The sequence below is a fragment of the Mya arenaria genome, chromosome 13, assembly GCF_026914265.1.
Source record: "Mya arenaria isolate MELC-2E11 chromosome 13, ASM2691426v1".
Classification (NCBI taxonomy): domain Eukaryota; kingdom Metazoa; phylum Mollusca; class Bivalvia; order Myida; family Myidae; genus Mya; species Mya arenaria.
In genome coordinates, this window is record NC_069134.1 from 3958378 (window position 1) to 3978599 (window position 20222).

General features: G+C 38.2%; 3 protein-coding genes across 9 annotated transcripts in view; 1 reads left to right on the forward strand and 2 right to left on the reverse strand.

Annotated features, from left to right (window-relative positions):
* The first annotated feature begins 1684 nt into the window (after nt 1-1684).
* LOC128213133 (uncharacterized) lies at nt 1685-2955 on the forward strand. The gene has a single exon (XM_052918668.1). The coding sequence runs from the start codon at nt 1713-1715 to the stop codon at nt 2940-2942; it is 1230 nt and encodes a 409-aa protein (XP_052774628.1). The 5' UTR covers nt 1685-1712; the 3' UTR covers nt 2943-2955.
* Nucleotides 2956-3084: 129 nt separating this feature from the next.
* Nucleotides 3085-4868, reverse strand: LOC128213132 (uncharacterized). The gene is made up of 2 exons (XM_052918667.1): nt 4688-4868; nt 3085-4521 (listed from the first exon to the last, which is right to left on the reverse strand). Exon 2 carries the CDS (start codon nt 4461-4463, stop codon nt 3171-3173), a length of 1293 nt encoding a protein of 430 aa, XP_052774627.1. The 5' UTR covers nt 4464-4521; nt 4688-4868; the 3' UTR covers nt 3085-3170.
* Nucleotides 4869-6040: 1172 nt separating this feature from the next.
* The window catches only part of LOC128213570 (dedicator of cytokinesis protein 7-like), a 33883-nt gene continuing 19701 nt past the window's right edge, over nt 6041-20222 (reverse strand). For 6 of the 7 annotated variants that reach the window (XM_052919429.1, XM_052919428.1, XM_052919432.1 and 3 more), the window contains 19 exons: nt 18600-18839; nt 17709-17868; nt 16185-16296; nt 15333-15432; nt 14997-15131; nt 14513-14665; nt 14091-14249; nt 13315-13491; nt 12910-13026; nt 12533-12676; nt 12006-12137; nt 11542-11676; nt 10986-11075; nt 10640-10730; nt 10262-10407; nt 9040-9183; nt 7533-7642; nt 7199-7360; nt 6041-6971 (listed from right to left, as the gene is read on the reverse strand). In XM_052919429.1, coding sequence (XP_052775389.1) covers nt 6929-6971; nt 7199-7360; nt 7533-7642; nt 9040-9183; nt 10262-10407; nt 10640-10730; nt 10986-11075; nt 11542-11676; nt 12006-12137; nt 12533-12676; nt 12910-13026; nt 13315-13491; nt 14091-14249; nt 14513-14665; nt 14997-15131; nt 15333-15432; nt 16185-16296; nt 17709-17868; nt 18600-18839 — 2550 coding nt within the window. In that variant the 3' untranslated portion in view covers nt 6041-6928. The remainder of the gene's footprint in view (nt 6972-7198; nt 7361-7532; nt 7643-9039; nt 9184-10261; nt 10408-10639; nt 10731-10985; nt 11076-11541; nt 11677-12005; nt 12138-12532; nt 12677-12909; nt 13027-13314; nt 13492-14090; nt 14250-14512; nt 14666-14996; nt 15132-15332; nt 15433-16184; nt 16297-17708; nt 17869-18599; nt 18840-20222) is intronic. The other variant, XM_052919430.1, reaches the window with a different exon arrangement.

Here is a 20222-nt window from a genome sequence, read left to right on the forward strand (position 1 = left end):
TTTCACATAAAAACAACCCTTGAAAACATACATGTTTGTCTCAAAGTTAAAGGCCTAGTTAAAGCCTCCCCCCCCCCCCAAAAAAAAACAACAAAAAAACAACAACAACAAAACAACAACAACAAAAAAAACCCCAACAAAAAACAAATAAACACAAACAAACAAAACAACAACAAACAAACAAACAACAACAGCAAAAAACGTGTATTGTACACAACGTCTGTGAATTGATCTTTATCTAATTGTCTTATCAGATCTCCGATCTGAGTATCCTGCAGTGCAGTTTTGATTTTATTATAGAAATGGACCCTAAATGGCCCTGAACCAATAAACAAATAAACAGAAATTGGCCCCTACTGTGACATCAGTGCAATTAACAGGAGATGCCCAGCAGGGGATTGTCATGCCAAACATTCCTTAAACTAGGCCTTTAAACTCATCATCATCATCATCATCATCACCATCATCATCACCATCATCATCATCATCATCATCATCATCATCATCATCATCATCATCATCATCATCATCATCATCATCATCATCATCATCATCACTATCATCATCATCATCATCATCATCATCATCATCATCATCATCATCATCATCACCACCATCATCATCATCATCATCATCATCATCATCATCATCATCATCACTATCACCACCACCACCACCACCACGGCCACCGTCACCACCACAACCATCATCATCATCATCGTTATCGTTGTCGTCGTCATCTTCAATAACATTATCATCATTGTCATCATCATCCACCACCACATATAAGAACAACAACAGTTCAAATTAACATAATTTGACATGTAGAAAATATTGACAGCTGATATTAACTATTCCCATTCGTCAAGCCACTTTCAGTTTAATCTGTAATTAAATGCATTTAAAGTAGCTGTCAAATAAGCTGTAAACGTTTCATTTATTCAGTTTTTACGAGCAGAGAAGTACAAAATGCGCTTCTGACTCATTGGTCTTATTCATGCGTGTTGCGCCTGCACATATGTAGAAATGCATTTTCTGATAGCAATTTTAAATCATATGCCTTCTCATTTTTTTCAACTTTTCTGCTACGCTGTATTATATTCCCCGGCCAATAAGAAAAAAATATTTCCTTTAATAAATGTTACTATCCACTTTTGTCGTTGATCATTAACCTTAATGCATAGTATAGTATTAATTAAAATGATTATAACAAAGTTTATTCGTATTCATAAGACAATTCATCCCCCTAAAGAAGAGTGATCCCTCATCCCCTGTGGTGCCTAACGGTCTGTGGTCCACTGAGTCAAGCATTAATACTGCGTCATTATTATAACTAGGCTATTGCAAATGAAATGCTTATATCTATTACTTTAACTGTAACAGAATTGATCTTTGCTAGCCACATTTACTTAAAGATTACCGGGTAACTTTTCTGTGACCTTATCGTTAACCGGACATGTGGGTGAAAAGACCTCTGATTAATCTTATTACGAGGCTTAATACCACTGGATATTTGATCGTGCATAATTATTCAATTATAAGTTCATTTGTTTACAGCAAGTAGTTCGTTGTTTGCAAATTAAGACATTTTGATGTAAAGAAAAGAAAAGTTGCACTCAAATTTATCATGCCATTGAGAATCAGACAAATTTATTAACTATCTGGATACAAAATATATCAACGATTCAAAACTTTATTTATATACGTTGACAATGCCGTTATGTACACGTCGGTCACAGGCGTCAGTGACGTCTTACGGGTCAATGGACCCGACATCTACCGGAAACTCTAAGTGCACGATCCGGATAACCAGCTTTCGGGAGCTGCCCTCCTACCCAACACCTAACCAGCGGAAGGAGATATTCAGCACGGCGTCTTCGTCATCGTTCCAGACGAGTTATATCCTCCCGAACGAGGCAAGCACATTGACGGATTCTCACAATACGGACATCAGCGACGTGTCCCGTCAGTTCTGGCAGATCCGAGATTTAGAGCGCGGACGCTTCAACGTTGATGGGAGCTCGGAGGAGGAGGAGGAGGAGGCGGCAGAGAGCGAAACAGTATCAAACCTGTCCTACTCTACCATTCATGAGACCCCGCGGATCGCTCGGGACAGGAAAGAGGCTTTCCGGTTTAACATCGAAGGCACTGGTGCCATACAATGTATTTTTGTTCTGCAGACTGGTCAGTGCTGGATCACACGCCATAACGACAAAATGTTGTATCTATATCACAGAAACGGGCATAAAAAAGAAGCGCGCTCCATCAGTTCAAAGCTCACACTGATTGCCCGGCGAGAGGACAAGACTATACTAGCTGTGCCCCATCTAGCACAGGCTGTATACAAGATGTCGCCCACCGGGTCTCTGGCCCAGTTTCTATCCTTCGACCTGCAGGTGGGCGGAGTGTGCTGCACTAGCAGGAGCGAAACTCTGGTCACGACAACCCCCATACAGAGATCACAGAAGAAAGGACCGAGACCCCGGAAGGTACCGTCAGTTATTCGATTTAGTCAGACCGGGGAAGTTATATGGTGTATTAAGAACAAAGGCGTCGATCCATTTGTAAGACCTTCAAAAGTTGCAGTGAACAAAAACGGTGACATCTGTGTTTTGGACCACGAACCCTCACGTGAGCACGTGGTCTTCCTGAGCCCTGACGGCGAGGAGAAGCGGCGTTACTATGGCGTCCAACATCCCGACCTCGTGCATCCCTTCGCACCGCGAGACGTCTGCTGTGACCGGAAAGGACACGTGTACGTGGCGGATTTACACAATAGTGTCGTGCACGTGTTGGATAAGACTGGAAGATTTAGCCATTTCTTGTTTAAGAAACATGACGGTAATCCATATCCGGTCGCTATCGCCTGCGAAACTGACGGATTCGTGTGGGTTGGGCTGTCTTCCGGTGCAATACGAATATACGATACAAACAAAACTTGACTAGACTAACTTGATATTAAAATGTTTCGTGTGTTTTTTTAATTGTAGTCTTTCTTGTAAGTTTACCTTGTTCAACCTAAGGAACCAGCGTTATAACACGAATGTCTGACCTAGTGTTTCTCGATTATCCAACAACAAAATATCACTAAAACATAGTTTTATTGATAAACATTACATGTATTCAACATAATATAAATCGGAAAATATAAAAATGATGATGGTATTGTACTAATACTTGATCCAGAGGACGTTGTCCGGCCAGGACGTGTAATGCTGGGGCTCAAGGCGCGTGTTGCGGTGCGCGTTCACGTGTGGGAACAGCCCGTGCTGCGTCATAAACCGTATCACATCCTTACCAGTGTCAAATTCCCGATGGTGAATCCACTCTAGCAGCACAAAGCGCACGTGCACGCTCCTGAAAAACTGCTCCCCACCCTGGAGAGCTTTCAGTTCGTATGTTTCCACGTCCATCTTAATGAACACAGGTTTTCCCGCAAAGTAAGGTATGAGATCATCGAGTGTGATGGCGACGGCCCGGTGGTCGTCGTCCACTTCCGTAATGTCATCGGCCGGGTCCACGAACGAGCCACCGATATTCCCGATAATGTCATACAACGTGACGTTCTCACGAACGTTAGAAATAGCATTCCACAGTAGCGTCACGTAACGCGTTAAGCCTCCCATATTCAGCGACTTGGTCAGAAGTCGCAAGTTCATCTTGTTGGGATCTAATGCAACCACCCTGTGTTTCAGTTTAGCTGAGAAGATAGTATACACGCCGATATTGCACCCCAGGTCCAGCACGTGGAGTTCTGGTTCCCGGGAGAGAATACTGCCCACGATGTACAGGTAATTTCCCTCCCATGTCCCCTCCGTGGACAGCTTCCCGGAGATGATCTCGTCATCCGCGGGGTCGTGGGTACAGATGGGAGAGCTCAGGTGGTGGGTCTTCAGCAGCAAGCATGGCTTTTCTTTAATTGTATTTCTCTTTTCGAGGGTCTCTTCCATGGCATTGAAAACATGTACAAATTTGTGATCGACTCCTCTCTTCAAATTTAAATTATTACTATAGGCACTTGGCACAAGTTTGACTTCTTGTTTTCTTAATAGTTTTGAGTAAGACGATTTTTCCCCTAGATTACTATTGACAGCAGGTTCGGTCAACGGCAGGACCTTGCTCTTCATTTTTTTGCTTTTAACCCAGGAATTCGGGGAACTTCCATTGTCATCATATTCCGTGACGTTGTCCGCGTCGTCATAGAAGTCGTATGTGAATTGTCCCGCCGTTCCAGGCCTGTCCTGTGCGAACTCCTGCATCACCTTAGCCGGGATGGAATTGATGTGCGTGCGAATCACCTTAGCAGCGTCACGTGGGTCCAGAGAGCCCATGCTGTTGACGGAGGCATTACCGCTGTTGTCCATCTTTACAATGATGACGTAGGCGACAATGAAGAACGCGAGGAAACCGGGAACAAACGCGTTGCCCCTGTGGTGGCGAAGGAACGCGCGTAAGGTCACCATGGCGACGTCATTTCCTCCCGTCAGCGAGGGCGCCCTGAACGGGGCCCGGAGAAGATGCCTGAAACATAAATGTACATACTTGTATTCTCTAATCAAGACACGGACACTGATAAGAAGCAGTGTTCAAACACAACTAAATGTATATTATAAAATACAATTTAATTATAGGTTTATAATGTATGTATATATAAACATATTGTTATCAAGACTACAAAGAAACTTACTTATAGTACCAGATAATGAAAAATTATCGCCAGTAGGCCATATAGTAATCCAGCATATCAACACATGCGAACATAACTAACAGTATATCCGAAGGCCAACATAGCGGCAACTGTCATTGCTTCACAATGAAATATTCTGCTTTAAAACATTAGCGAACTGTCGTTGACGGTCCCTGTCAACATACATCACATTGTCAAAAGAGCGTGACGTGTAGCTTACATAGCGTAATTCGCTAACTTCAAGCAAGTTGTTTCAGTGAGTTCAGTCATGTGTAAGCATCATTTAAAGATCTTCCTGATGCAGTATAAATAGTTTGATTTCAATACATGTGTATTGATGAAATTTATTTTTCACTTCCATCACTTGGGTTTCCCTGTGAAGAATACTGTGGAACTGTAGACTTAAATATGTACATGCAGGACCTCAGTAGTTGAACTCGGAGTGGTGATAAAAAGGAAACTCGCTTTGTTAGTGATTTTATTTCAACTAATATTAAAAGCGAGATAGCAACCATGACACATTCCTAATGGACAATCATACATCCCGAAAATAAAAATAGTGCCCGGAGTGAGCGCCAATGCTTGAACAATAGCGCCCCGGGGTGAGCGCCAACGCTTGAACGATAGCGCCCGGAGTGAGCGCCAACGCTTGAACGATAGCGCCCGGAGTGAGCGCCAACGCTTGAACAATAGCGCCCCGGAGTGAGCACCAACGCTTGAACAATAGCGCTCCGGAGTGAGCGCCAACGCGTGAACAATAGCGCCCCGGAGTGAGCGCCAACGCTTGAACGATAGCGCCCGGAATAAGCGCCAATGCTTGAACAAAAGCGCCCCGGAGTGAGCACCATCGCTTGAACAATAGCGCCCCGGAGTGAGGGCAAACGCTTGAATAATCGCGTCGCGGAGTGATCACAAACGCTTGAACAATAGCGTTCCTGAGTGAGCGCAAACGCTCGAACACTAGCGCCCGGGAGTGAGCGCAAACGCTTGAACAATAGCGCTCCGGAGTGAACGCCTACGACAACGCTTGAACAATAGCCCCCCAAAGTGAGCGACAATAGTTCATCAATAGCGCCCAAGAGTGAGCGCCAACGCCTGAATGTTGTTTTTTTTTGTCGAAAAATCAGCACAACTCGTCACTTATCAAAGCCAGAGTTATGGGCCTTGCTGTACATATGCATAGTGTCACATCGGCAACAAATTTACCAATCCTCATTCACTCTTAAACGATTTTGAATAATCGCCAAGTTTAAAGTTTCTGCATCACGGCGATTAATACGACTACACCTAGCCAGGCTTTGCCAATACCTCGACCTTATTTTCTCTGAAAAATAGACAAGCATTTAAAAGAGATTATATTTCTACCCACAGGTGTAGGGCTTTTAATAACTATTGCTATAGTAACAATATCTATTACACTGTTGTGCATGTTCTTTTAGAGAAAAAGTAAAAGTGCATAAACAATTAATAATGATGAATAAATGACAGACATGACTAGAATATTGCACAAGATCAACTCCAGCGATTTACACTGGACATTAAAAACACATCTATGAAAAGGAAAACCTAATATCAGATATAAAAGTACAAATAAGACATCAATGCATATTATACCAATATCATAAACAAACGGTAGATTCTTAAACAAGGACAAGGTAAACATGGACAAACCAGTCAACTATATATGACACCAGACATCTCATACACCAGCATCTATTGTTACAATAAACATTAGTTTTCTCAAAACATATATTTGGTTAATGGCACAGACTATGGATAGACTTATCAGCAGAGGCACAAAGTACATCACCATACAAAAAGCTAGCATATACTGTGACAGAGATATATACACTGTAGGAACGAATAGGTCTATATTAATACATTTAAGTACTAAAATTAATGAACTAGTAAATATGGAGATTCTAACCTCTACCTTCCATTACATGGTAACATTTGAGTTCAAAACTGTCATAAAATATTGAAACATGTAAGACAAGAGTGCAGCTTAAAATACTGTATGTCAACAACCACTATCATATAATGCCCTGATATAATCAAAGCAATAAGTTCATGGTTGGATCTGAGACATGCTTTTGTGACTGGATTTCAAGACTAGATAAATACATTGTGTAATCACTCCAAAATCTTCATCTGTTTAAACTGTCATGAGCCTCCTCATTGTGGAGGCCATACACATGTTCACACTTCAAGTTGACAAGTATTGAGATGTAACTGTAGATGTCAACATTTTGATGAATGATGTTTTCTCGATTCCCTTCCATCACTGAAACAGACGAGTCAAGATAACAATAAAAGTAAAATCTCATACATGAAACAAAATTTACTGAATACAATCCCAAGAATGCACCAAACTAAGTCATCTTTATTCCATTTACAATCTGTATCATTAAATAAGCTTATTGTTGTACATTGTATATTTGTTAACATGGCAAACATATTTTTCTCTTTACAGGCAGAGTGTAGGTACAAAAAGTTCAGTTTATTACACACCGTTTGTGGTGTTTGTTGCGTTTGAGTGTAGCTGCAGACTCTGAAGAGATCATGGGGCTGAGTTTGGCCTTGATCGAGTGGTAGTTACGCTCCAGTTCTCGCTGGTACTCCTTCTGGTCCGTCGAGATCAGAGTCTTGTTCCGGTGTAATGCATCGTAACACCTGCAAATAAAATGTGAATTAAATTGAAAAGAAACCTTTAAATAAATCAAAATGATCGCCTAAAATCAATTGTTTGTTATTAAACTTTGTTTCTAGGTGATATCAAACTAAAAGAAAAAGCTATCAGTCCACCATATAATTAATACCCTAATACATGTAAAACACTCCTTACTTCTTGAGAAAGTCTTTGAAGCAGAGTCTGAGCTTGTTGTGGTGTTTCATGCCGAGCTGTTTACCCGCAGCCACATCCTTCAGGAACACATTGGCCACCTCCACTGGACCCTTTACAGTAATAGTTTACATTTGTTTAGTTTTTATTGAATGTTTGGAATATCCTTTATCTACTGCATAATATATACAGAAAAACCTATTTTTCACATTTATTTTATTCTCTAAAATAAACTAGAGCTATCACTGAAGGTGATTAATACGCACAAACGCCGCCTCTCATTATGATTAATCATTGTATGAAGTTTTATGCTATTCCATCTAATAGTTTTCAAGTTACTGTCCGGACAAAAGTTTGACAAAAAAAAAACACAGAAAAAGGCAATAACTCTGTAATTTGCCAAATAAGTGTAGTGATTCATGTACACTGAACTCCTTTTCATTGTGCTGTGCAAATGTATAACGTTTTATTACATTCCATCCAATAGTTTTCAAGTTATGCTCCAGACAAGAAAAAAGTAAAAAAGGGCAATAACTCTGTAATTAGCTGAAATAGAATTGCAGTTCCTGTACACTACACTTCCTCTCATTATGATCTATCACTGTATGAAGTTTTATTAAATTCCATCCAATAGTTTTCAAGTTATGCTCCAGACAAGAAAAAGTAACAAAGGGCACTAACTCTGTAATCGGCTGAAATTGAATTGTGGTTCCTGTACACTGCACTCCCTCTCATTATGATCTATCACTGTGTGAAGTTTTATTAAATTCCATCCAATAGTTTTCAAGTTATGCTCCGGACAAGAAAAAAGTAACAAAGAGCAGTAACTCTGTAATAAGCTGAAATAGAGTTATGGTTCTTGTGCACTGCACTTCCTCTCATTGTGCTTTACCATTGTATTAAGTTTTAATAAATTCCATCCAGTAGTTTGCAAGTAAATGTCTGAAAAAAAATTGACAGCAAAAAAACAAATAAAGGGCAATAACTCAGTAATAAGCTGAAGTAGAGTTATGGTTCTTGAACACTGCACTTCCTCTCATTGTGCTTTACTATTGTATGAAGTTTCAATGAATTTCATCCAGTACTTTTCAAGTTATACTCCGGACAAAAAAAACAAACAAAGAGCAATAACTCAGTAATAAGCAAGAATAGAGTTATGGTTATTGTACACTGCACTTCCTCTCATTATGCTCTATCATTGTATGCAGTTTAATCCAATTCCATCCAGTAGTTTTTGAGTTATGCTCCGGACAAGGAAATTGCAACGGACCAACTGACAGACCGACCGACCGACCACAGGGTGACTCCAATATACCCCCTTCAAACTTCGTTTGTCGGGGGTATAAAGAATGTCATGTATAATGACGTATTGGACGAGTTAAGAGGGAAATGTATTTTTGGAAATTTAAGAGGCAATGCTAAACAGAAGAAAACTTTTCTTACTGCTAATCCCTTCATAGGAAGTATATAAAAGTCTCAAAAGAAGGAAAGAAACTGCAGTGATTATTACCTGGTTGACGGTGGTGCCGAGACATCCCTGCATGACCATCTGAAGCATCTTGGTGTCCAGCGGTTCCTGGCGCAGGGCCAAGTCAAGCTCACGAGTCTTCTTCATGATGTCCTCTATTGCAACTTCGATAGGAGACAAGATCACCTGAGGATTATTATGGGAATGGGTTATACACAGTAAGAGTTGTCAATCAGTTAAGCATTGAGATACAGTTTCACCAGGAACTAATGTGAATACTGGAACTAATGTGAATACTGATGTCAATCTTTCCTCAATTCAAACAGCTATCAATCATAATCTATACACTACTCTACCACCTATTGTTTGATATTAGGGTTACAAAGTGAAACTCTTAAAAATTCATTGATTTAATAAAAGAATTCCAGCCAAATAAGATGAGTTCATGACAATGATTTAAAACTGCACTCTTACTCCCAAATAAGATGAGTTCATGACAATGATTTAAAACTGCACTCTTACTCCCAAATAAGATGAGTTCATGACAATGATTTAAAACTGCACTCTTACTCCCGAATAAGATGAGTTCATGACAATGATTTAAAACTGCACTCTTACTCCCAAATAAGACGAGTTCATGACAATGATTTAAAAATGCACTCTTACACCCAAATAAGATGAGTTCATGACAATGATTTAAAAATGCACTCTTACTCCCAAATAAGATGAGTTCATGACAATGATTTAAAAATGCACTCTTACTCCCAAATAAGATGAGTTCATGACAATGATTTAAAAATGCACTCTTACTCCCAAATAAGATGAGTTCATGACAATGATTTAAAAATGCACTCTTACTCCCAAATAAGATGTTACACAATTTATACATCTTTTTCAATTTACCTAATAGAAAGAATAAATATCGAAAACAATGGTTCTTAAGGACACTGGTTTAATTTGAAAGAAAGGTGCAGAAAACAAGGGAATTTTACATTACGAGACAATAGTTCATCACTGTCATTCTTTTAAGAACATCCAATCATTTGATATTTGTGCGTTTGCAGCTATTAAACACAGGGTTATAATCATGTTATCAGTAACACATATTTTCCATAAACGCATTATTTACTAAGTAGTTAAAGGTTTATCACTCAAACTTTATGTTTGTTATACCTGTACAAGTGTATGTATTGATTTTTAATATGAGTATAACTTTAAATGATGTACTACATCCATTGAGCATCTCAACATGGCGGCTGTATACCTGTTCTCTGTTAATGACTGAGAGGCGTGTCTTCACATAAGGGAAGAAGTGTATGGTAGTGAGGATGGTTTTCCGCTTGTATTGCTCATGCAGCTCACCGTGGGCCCGCCCGTCCAGTGTGAATGGGGTCGCGTACATGAACCGCTCTACAGGGGGAACCACAGACATGATTGTTGCATGATTAAACACAAACATTTGGTAAACATACTATTAAATTGAATCAATCTAAATTGATTACACAATGGACAAATAATCAAACCTTAGCCACACTTGCACAGACAGATCTTTTTCAGAAAAATCTCACAAAAGCTATTATTAAGTATGAAGAACTTGGGATATATCAGGGCTACTAGGATACTTAATATTGGGTTAACTTACTGATGTTGACATTTTTCTCGAAGTATGTGAACCTGTCCCTCAGCTCATAGGAGTCAAAGTACGGCTCCACATAAGTGATCTGGATGTATGCCTGTAATGTATAACAGGAGTGGATTTAACACACTTGACGAAAAACTCAACATATAATATATATTGTATTACAGTATGACAATTTAATAAATAAACATTCTACCTATTATTATTGCCTGATTTAGTTCAAAAGATTTCTTATGAATGATTTATATCTTCTACTGGAAGACAAATACTTGTAATTTCTATTTAAACATAATATTTTGTCCACCAAGCAGGTAGCAAAACAAAGTGAAGCAGCCATCTTGTATCTGACCTTGGCAGGGTCTAGTTTTTCCCTCTCCACAGTGTTGGAGTCCTTGATCATCCCAATGTTTTCCGGACCAAACCGGTCACTATAGAAACTCTGGAATGGGAATGACAAGATTACCACGATATATTCAACATTACCACGATATATTCTAACAGAGAAAACAAAAAAATGGTGACCCATTATAACAAGCATGAATTAAATGACATTTTCATTGTAATAAACTTGTATTTCTTGAAATGTTTGTTTTACTTGTAAGGTTGATATTTTATAACTTCAAGGCAATTAATTTACGAATAAGACATACAATGTAATGTGACAGATTAACAGAGAAGTCTATGTATGGCCTCAATATCTCAAATTTATTTTAAGTCCCTCATAACAAAATCTATTCAAGAACCCTATTTTTGTTTTATTAAGATTTTTTTATATAGATATAAATTCATGATGCACTATGCTTGAGATTATAGATGTAAGTTTAAGTTATTTAATTGGCTAAATGAGATGTGATACTCAAACTTAAGCTTAAGATATTTTGATACACTATTACATTCTGGCTCACCTCGAGTCTGTGTGAGATCTCGGGCAGCTTGGTGATGGAAGGCTCTTTGTACACAAACTCTTCCCCATCCAGGTCCCCAAACTTGTGCCCGTAGAAACCCACACGGAAATATGTCCCAAACATTCGCTTGCCCGCCTGAGGGAGTCAGGGCAGAGAACAAGTAGTAAAGTCATGGTTTACAAGCAGAAATCCTCAAAAAGTGTACTCTATCGGTAAACATGTTTATAGTAGAGCCAAGAAAAATAAATTAAATTTCATTTAACCAATATTCAAAGAATATGAAGGTTTCTTTCAACAGATGATAAACTAAACAGTAAAACATATACTACTGGCGCAGACATAAGAATAAAAATCTTACTTATTAGTTTTATAAACAAAATGGTTGTACCAACAACTTTTTCCACATAACATGTACATGTATACTGAAATACAACTCTAACCCTCCATTCCCAACAATGCCCCACCTGTTTTATGACCTGGCCGAATGCCTCCTGCAGTTTGCCATGGAGCTGTGAGAGCTTCTTGAAGTCCCGATTATGCTCGTGGATCGGAATCAATACCCGGTACAGGTGGCTCAGGGCCTCGTACATCTGGGCCTAGTGTGCAAATACACGAACAATGTATAACTAAGATTGACTTACATACACAATTTTGAAATTTTTTGGTAAGGTCTCTCTTTTAACTTTTTATAATCAGGGTTGCCTTCTTGGATTTTGACCATTACCCTGTAAGAGCAGCTGGTTAACTTTTTATAATCAGGGTTGCCTTCTTGGATTTTGACCATTACCCTGTAAGAGCAGCTGGTTAACTTTTTATAATCAGGGTTGCCTTCTTGGATTTTGACCATTACCCTGTAAGAGCAGCTGGTTACTTAAGTAACTTTAAACGATGGCCACTAAATCAGTCTAGTGTGCCTCAAAAACATATAGGAAACCACATGAATATTTAAAGAAAAAACGAACCGGAGTTATAACCATGAACTACTACCTACCATGGTAAAGCAGCTAGCAGCCTGTTCCAGCAGTCCGACCAGCCCGTTCTCCGTGAAGTACATCCCTGTACATATACCCTCCTCATCTGGTGACACGATGTCATCCGACACTGCACTCTCCTCAAGCACATTTGGAGTGATTTTCTAGGAATAGGAGTTACAAGAGGTTGTTTATCAGTGTCCATACTTTTTTTTTCAACAAAAAGAATAAAGTGTACTATTTCTTTTCTTTGACACATGAGCAACAGCTGTCCTCTGAAAGTCTATAGAACAGACACAACTAAAACACACATAAATACACAGATAGAGCAGATTTTCACTACACACACAATGTTCATGATCATGTATGGGTTAAACCAATAATGAATTTCACCTACCTGGAACTCGACACAACCCACTGGCAGGTATGTTTTGTCCTCCAGCATGTTGAGGTACTCTGCAATAAGCCCCGCCGCATGGATCAGGCAATGGGCAGCCTCCGCATGGTTACCTCTCTGTAGATAAAAGTCCAGTTTTTAGCTGTTCTGTAATTTTCATGCTAATTTTAGTGAATATTACAAATGGAGACTTTTTTTTTGCTTCGGATGGAGGGGAAACAGTATGGCCTAGTTTAAAGTATAAGGTTGACCTGACATATTCAATATGATGTGTTTATAATGTAAAGCAAAAGGCATCAACCTCTATTTTTTACAGTCTTTGTTCCTGGGCAAAGTATGTCTGAGGTTCTGATATTTCATTAAACAAATTCTCGCTTTATATTTGTTTCAGACACCAAAACTTGCCTCGCTGTGTTTGGAGGCCATGTTCTGGAGCCATGTCAGTCGGAGGTCCGGGGAGGTCTGGTAACCCTTGGCGATACGGTACATGAGGTCAAGCAGCATCTCCGGATCCTCCTGGAACTCCTTCATCTTGACTGTGTCAGACAGGATCATGTGCAGGTTGAACACAAGGTCCTTCACCTGGTGGGATATACAGGGTGTGTTTTAAAATTACTGAAAACTCCTACAGAGACTTTCAAACATAATATACGTACCTGAACCTTGACCAAAATTCATTTATCTGCTCTCAAATTGAGAGCAGTGTGAACATCATAAGTTGCTAAATGGAAACTGTTTCACATTGCTTAAAACACAGTGTAAGAGGGTGTTATAGGCGTTAATTTATGTTCATTTATTAGCACTGCCTGCTTGTGTTTAGATTGAGAGTACATCATTATAAAGCGTGTGTGATAGTGGTCAGTGTGTACGCATTATACTGGTTAAGCAACTTTCAATTGGTTAACTATAATTAGAGTTCATTTATGCATGAAACCACACATTCCCGCCATTCTATCTCCCGTGCACTCTTATCCTGGCAGTTGTGAGGTTTACTTCGTAGAAAATCTCTTTCTCATCCTTATGAATATGCATTGTCACAAGGCAATACTCTGTACACCGCTGGCCTTTTCTTCTATGTTGTGAATAAAGTATCAGACCTGGAAAATCTTTCATACTTTCACCCCTGTTACATAAGCACCACCAAGAATACAAGCAAATCAGTTAGGTATGTTTCACTATACCTGTTCAGGGAAGGTAGTTTCCTGCAGCTCTGTGTCAGCCTCAGCATAGGTGAGGATTGTCTTGAGAGACTTGCGCAGGTATTCTTCATTGAAGTTCTGATTCTGGCCAACCAGTGAGCTCAGAGACATTGTCACCTGCATCTTTACTCGAGAAAAGTTCTACAAACAACAATATTTACATGTAAATTATATGTTAGAGGAAGCATAACTACCAGAAATAGAAATGACGATTATTCCTAAGCGATCTGCATGCATTTCAAATTCATATTTTAGTAAGAGAAATACACAGATTACAAAAGATTACAAAATGAAAGGCTTTTCATGATGTTTTCCCCTTTAACAGAAGATTAAAAAAAATCTCTGAAGTGATTCCTTCTAATAAATAAATATTAATTAGAAATATGGCACTAAAAATCCCGTACATTTCCAAGTTCAAAGTTTTGCCTCATAAGCATGTAAAGCGAGGCGGAGGCCTGCGCACGGGTGTTGCCAATACAGGAACTGCAGTGACGCAGAAGGCGTAGACACAGGTCAGCACACTGCTCTGTCTCCTCCTCAAACAACAGGTCCAGAAACTAACATAGATGGAAATCATTTAGAGTATTACAAGGAAAATATCTTAACATTGCCTTAATCTCCTTAACTATTGTGATAGTTCCAAACTTTCAAGTCATGCAAATTAGTGACAAACTCATTATATCTGAATTTGTTTTTAAATCTCAAAGCTCTTTTTCCTGAATTCAAATACAAATTTATTTGATATTGACCACCATCTTAAAACATTAATGATGAACATTTAAATAAAACTGAAATAATATAATATGACTTCATTGACATCCCCTCTTCATCTTTCTGTATTTCATGTTTAAGACATGCTTCAAAAAAAGGTCCATGGAGGCACTTTACCTTTGTGACGAGTGACCTCTGTGAGCTGAACATGTGTTGGAGGACAAAACAGCTCTGGTTGAGGCGGAGACAGTGCAGTAGGACCCTCAAAGCACTGCTCAACAGGGGCTGCATCGCCTCAGAACTCTGGGCGATCTGGACATAGAAACTGGTATTATGTATTTTCAATAAAATGTGGACAGCACTTTTTGTTTCCAAAGAAATAACTGGATATAGAACTGAAGCATGTATTTAGCCTAAACTTACCTAAATTTAATGATTTCGATCAGATGCTGGTTTAACCATATCATAACTAATGAAACATGACCAAAATGAAAAATCCGTAAGGCAATATACCTGTATGATAAGCTCAAGTGTGTCAAGGGCGACCATGCTGACCTCAGCTGCCAGGTTCCCCTCAATGTGGGCATCAGCCTCCACATCTCGTGGCTTAGGGCTGAAATGCGGAACAGTTCATGCATGAAAAAGTATTCCACGCAGATAAACGGGTTCACAAGATTTGTTGTGTTTCAATATCTGATACAATAACAAGCAGCTAAATAACTATACACAATTCAATTAAATTTTAACCAATTACTAACTACTAACCAATCAAATCCATTTGATGTGTCAAAAAGCCTAAAGATAACCTGTGGACAACTTATCAAAGTCATCAAACAAGTGGGACATTGTTGCTGCTGATGTCAAGCAACAGGCATATTTATAATAAGCCTAGTTATCTTTTTTGCTTTGTAACACACTTCAAACAGAATCTACAGGGGTTTAAACAGCTAAAATCATGAAAAGCAGGTGGGTATGTATTAGTTACAGGATTCATGCCCTGGGCAGGGTAAAGAAGCTTAGATCCCTTTTAAAATTGTTATTAAAGTCAATGTAATATATTCATTTTAAGGTACATTTTAATGTGAAATCCGAGCAGACACTCTTAATTCTGATTTCAGGACTTATCCTGACCACTAAATGAGATATTTCTAAAAGAAAATGTCTCCAGTATACAAGTATTTTGAAATCACTTTCAGAGTTATCATATGGTGATTGAACTGCTGAGATGAGTAATAAAGTTGTCTTCAAAATCAACGTTAATCTGAAGACTGATCCTCTCCTAATTTCAATTGAATGCAAAGCAAAAGCAAATGTAGCATTCTTACAATGCCTGTCATAGTTGGAACTTGGAAGTAATTCACATACTTTTCAAACGGATCATGTGAATGCCTCCACTGGCACTGTTCCTTGCGCCACCTCAGCTTACTGCTACTGTCCATTGTATTCATGGGGCTCATACTGGGAGGCGTACGGTCACCTGGGGGCACAGATGGGGAGAGTACATCATTCTGGCATGAAGCTTAATATTGTGTCGGTAATATGAATAGAATGCAAAATTATAATGTTTAGTTCAAATATTCACAATAACATGTTCTAAGTAAAGACAAACAAGCAAATTCGTTGAAGTGATATCCCCCGCCTGATTAGGCAAAGTTTATAGACTGGAAATGAAAAGTAGGTTGAATACTCCTATATTAACATGTAATATGGCTACAGAGAAATGGACCGTTATGAACGTTGGATTAAGTTTGAGTGTGTTTGGAATTTTTTGAAATAAAAGTGTTGTATAATAGTATATAGAGTAACATTTGTAATAGTTTTTATGAATTTGAACGATTTCAAAGTGAAAGTTCAGATATGTCTGAAGTGATAACAGTAAATAGTGGAAAATGACATTTTAAGGTACCTGTTGATCATGTTCACTGTGTGTTATTTGCAAGCTCAATATAGAAAATTCATGTTGGTGATCATTGATTATAACCTATCATAATTGATTATAATGGCAGTTGATGGAAGTAAATCATCATAAAATATATATATTTATTATATGTGTTCAGTCATACATGTATGAACATAATCCAACCAATCACTACCATGAAATGGTTATGGACAAGATTTTTGTAAGATTTGACCTAGTGACCTAATTTTTATCACATGTGACCCAGTTTTCTAATTTTTTATCACATGTGACCCAGTTTTAAACATGTCAAAGAGTTCATCAAGGAAAAAATTCTGATCATGTTTCATGAATATTAGACCAAACATAATGCCTCTAATGTGTTCCAAATATTTTTCTAAGATTTGAGCTTGTGACCTAGTTTTTGACCCCATGTGACCCACTTTTACAAGCGGTCCATATTTCATCAAGGGGTACATCCTGACCAAGTTTAAACATAATTTGACCAATCATTACCATGATATGGTTCCTGACAAGATTTTTCTAAGATTTGACCTAGTAATCTAATTTTCGATTTTGTGACACAGTTTTATATACGTCCAAGAGTTCATCAAGGAAAACATTTTGATAAAGTTTCATGAATATTTGACAATGTATAATGCCTGTAATTTGTTCCAAAGATTTTTCTAAGATTTGACCTAGTGACCTAGTTTTTGACCCCAAGTGACATACTTTTACAAGTGGTCGAGATTTGATCCCCAAGGGGAACATTCTGACCAAGTTTGAACATTTTCTGATCAATGCCTACCAAGATATGGTTCTGGAAGCACGGAATGACGGACGGATGGACAACGCCAAAAACAATATCCCGCTCCCGAAAACTTTGATTCGGCGGGGGATAATAAAATATATTGAAAAGACCTATCATGTCCAAGTAAAATACAATATTATCACTAACAATACTTGTTATGAAGTCACTGTGAGATACTTACCAGACAGACTGGTAACTGAGCTCATGTTTGCACTCTGTCTGCGGCGCATCATTTCAGCGCGGGCGTTGGCCCCGCCCAACATTGCCTCCTCCAGACGAGTCTTCATGTCCACACTCTTCTTCATAGTCTGTTGGGAAAACTGGGCCATGCTCTTCTTACCCTATGGGAAAGATGGGGCGTATTCTGGGATAGTGTAGTGTGATGTAAACAGTTTTGGAAGTGAACAACTCGCCAATTGTGGTTTGGAGAAAACAAGGTAAAATCTTTTTTTCTTTTGACAGACCTGAGGCTGTATTGAAAAAGCATCGTAGTAAAAAAATACAACTTAGTTCAAATCCGCTCTACTTTTCATCAAAATATTAATATGCATTCATTATTTAGAACATGTTCCTGCTAATTTTCATAGTTTAAATACAGCCTCTGGACTCCAAAATATTACATCAAATTTGACTGCTTTTGACAATGGGCCGATATTTAAGTTAACAATGTTGTTAACTGGATCGTTGTTAACTTGTCCAATCTTGAATACTCTGAGAGTTTCATGGAAACTCATGTGATCTGGGAATCTTTACACAAATATTGAGACAGCTGATTCAGCTATGCTTGTTTTACTTAAATATATCAGCATATCTGTTATATCATTTGGTCTCATTTACTTATTTTGACAAACAGGAGGACAGTAGTAGTATAAAAACAGAACAGAAAGATCTCAAAACAGGGAAGTATGTCAACAACAAGAGGCAGAAAATGCGCCAGAGAGAGAAAATAGAAAAAATCACATAAAATATGCATTATTAACAAGGAAAGTGCCTGAAATATTGAAATAATGAAAGTGAACAAATTTCAACCAATCAAATGCAAGCATGCAAAATGCTGCTGAGCTTGAAGTACCTGCTGATTGGATGATTCATCTTTACTGTTGGTTCGACTGAGCATTCCACTTCCCTTTAGAAAGTCCTGAGATTTCCTTTGGAATCCCTCCCAGAGGTCACTCTTAGAGAGAGACTTTGGAAGGCTTGCACTTTTAAGACGTGACAAAGTGCTAGTCGGACTTTCTTTCCAGTCTTCTAAAGTCTCCTGGGACTCAGTCATTCTCGACATTAGTGCCAAGTTTGGTTTAGTCCACTTGGCCTGAAGTTCCAACAGAAAATGCCTGGTTTCTTAGGCTTATTTCACAATGAGTGGTGTTTGATGGTTATGAGAATGGGTGATGGTTATTACCTAACCTACATCGCTGTATTTTTATACTGACATAGAATTAAGAACAGGCATTAGTTTGTTATTGAACACCAACGCATTCATGCACTGCTGTTGTAAACACACAGTCAAATGTAAAATTGAAACACCATGCATTGCCTTAAATGTACTATATTGTGTATGTTCTACATTCTTGAACCTGTCACTATTTGATCACTGAAAGCATACATCATGCTTGGGTATATAAAAACCCTGGTTAAAAGCTTTTGTGCCAGTGCAAGAACAATTTTTAAAGTATGGCAACTACCGGTATGTGGTAATGTTTAATAATTTTGTGTATCATTTATACTGCACGTTTGCATGTGTATGTTTGTGGACAAGCTGGTTATCATATTAATCTTGAGTAATAAAATCAGTGTGAATCTTGGTAAAAAGAAAAAGGTAACTATTCTGGTTATTTAATTAATGTATATAAATAGACTGAGGGCTACAGTTGTATCTACATATTTGAACATTAGTAAAACCATTTTTAGACATGCCCCGACCAGGACTCAGACCCAACAACCCAGTGCTGTAGAGCCTAGCTGAGAAACATTGTCGACCTTCCTGACTGAGCTAACCAGGCAAACTTAAAATAGATTGCTTAACAACCGCAAATAAGGTTGACATCGTACCACTACACTGGATAGGCGGGAAATGATTCACATCTCTCATTATTCTTAATTAATTGAGAATTATATGGGGAATATGTAATAAAGTGTGATAATTAAATTAACTCAAGCTTAAAAAGAAAGTAAGTAGGGATAAGCCAAAGTAAGAAAGGATTAGCCAAAATTATTCCACCACAATGTCTATACTCTTATTAAGAAAAAACTTGAACAGACAGTAAACCAAAATTTAAGAGCTCTTTATTGAAATATTCTGCACATTGTATTATATGTTTGTTATATTTAAAAACAGAACTTAAAGATGCACTCTTACTCCCAAATAAGATTTACAACAATTAATACAATGATTTTAATATACCAATAGGATGAATAAATGTTGAAAACAATGGTTCTTAATGAAGGATACCGAGTTTAACTTGAAAGTAGATCACAGTAAATCTTTTAGCATTCACCAATCATTTAATATTTTGGCATTTTCAGCTATTAATTAAAGGTTACAATCTTGTTATCAATAATTAATATTTTCCATAAATGCATTATTTAGTGAGTAGTTAAGGTTTATCACTCAAAACGTATGTTTGTTATACATGTTCATAAATATTGGTTCTGAATAAGAGTGTCACTTGAACCTTTTGGTGAACAAATCCTA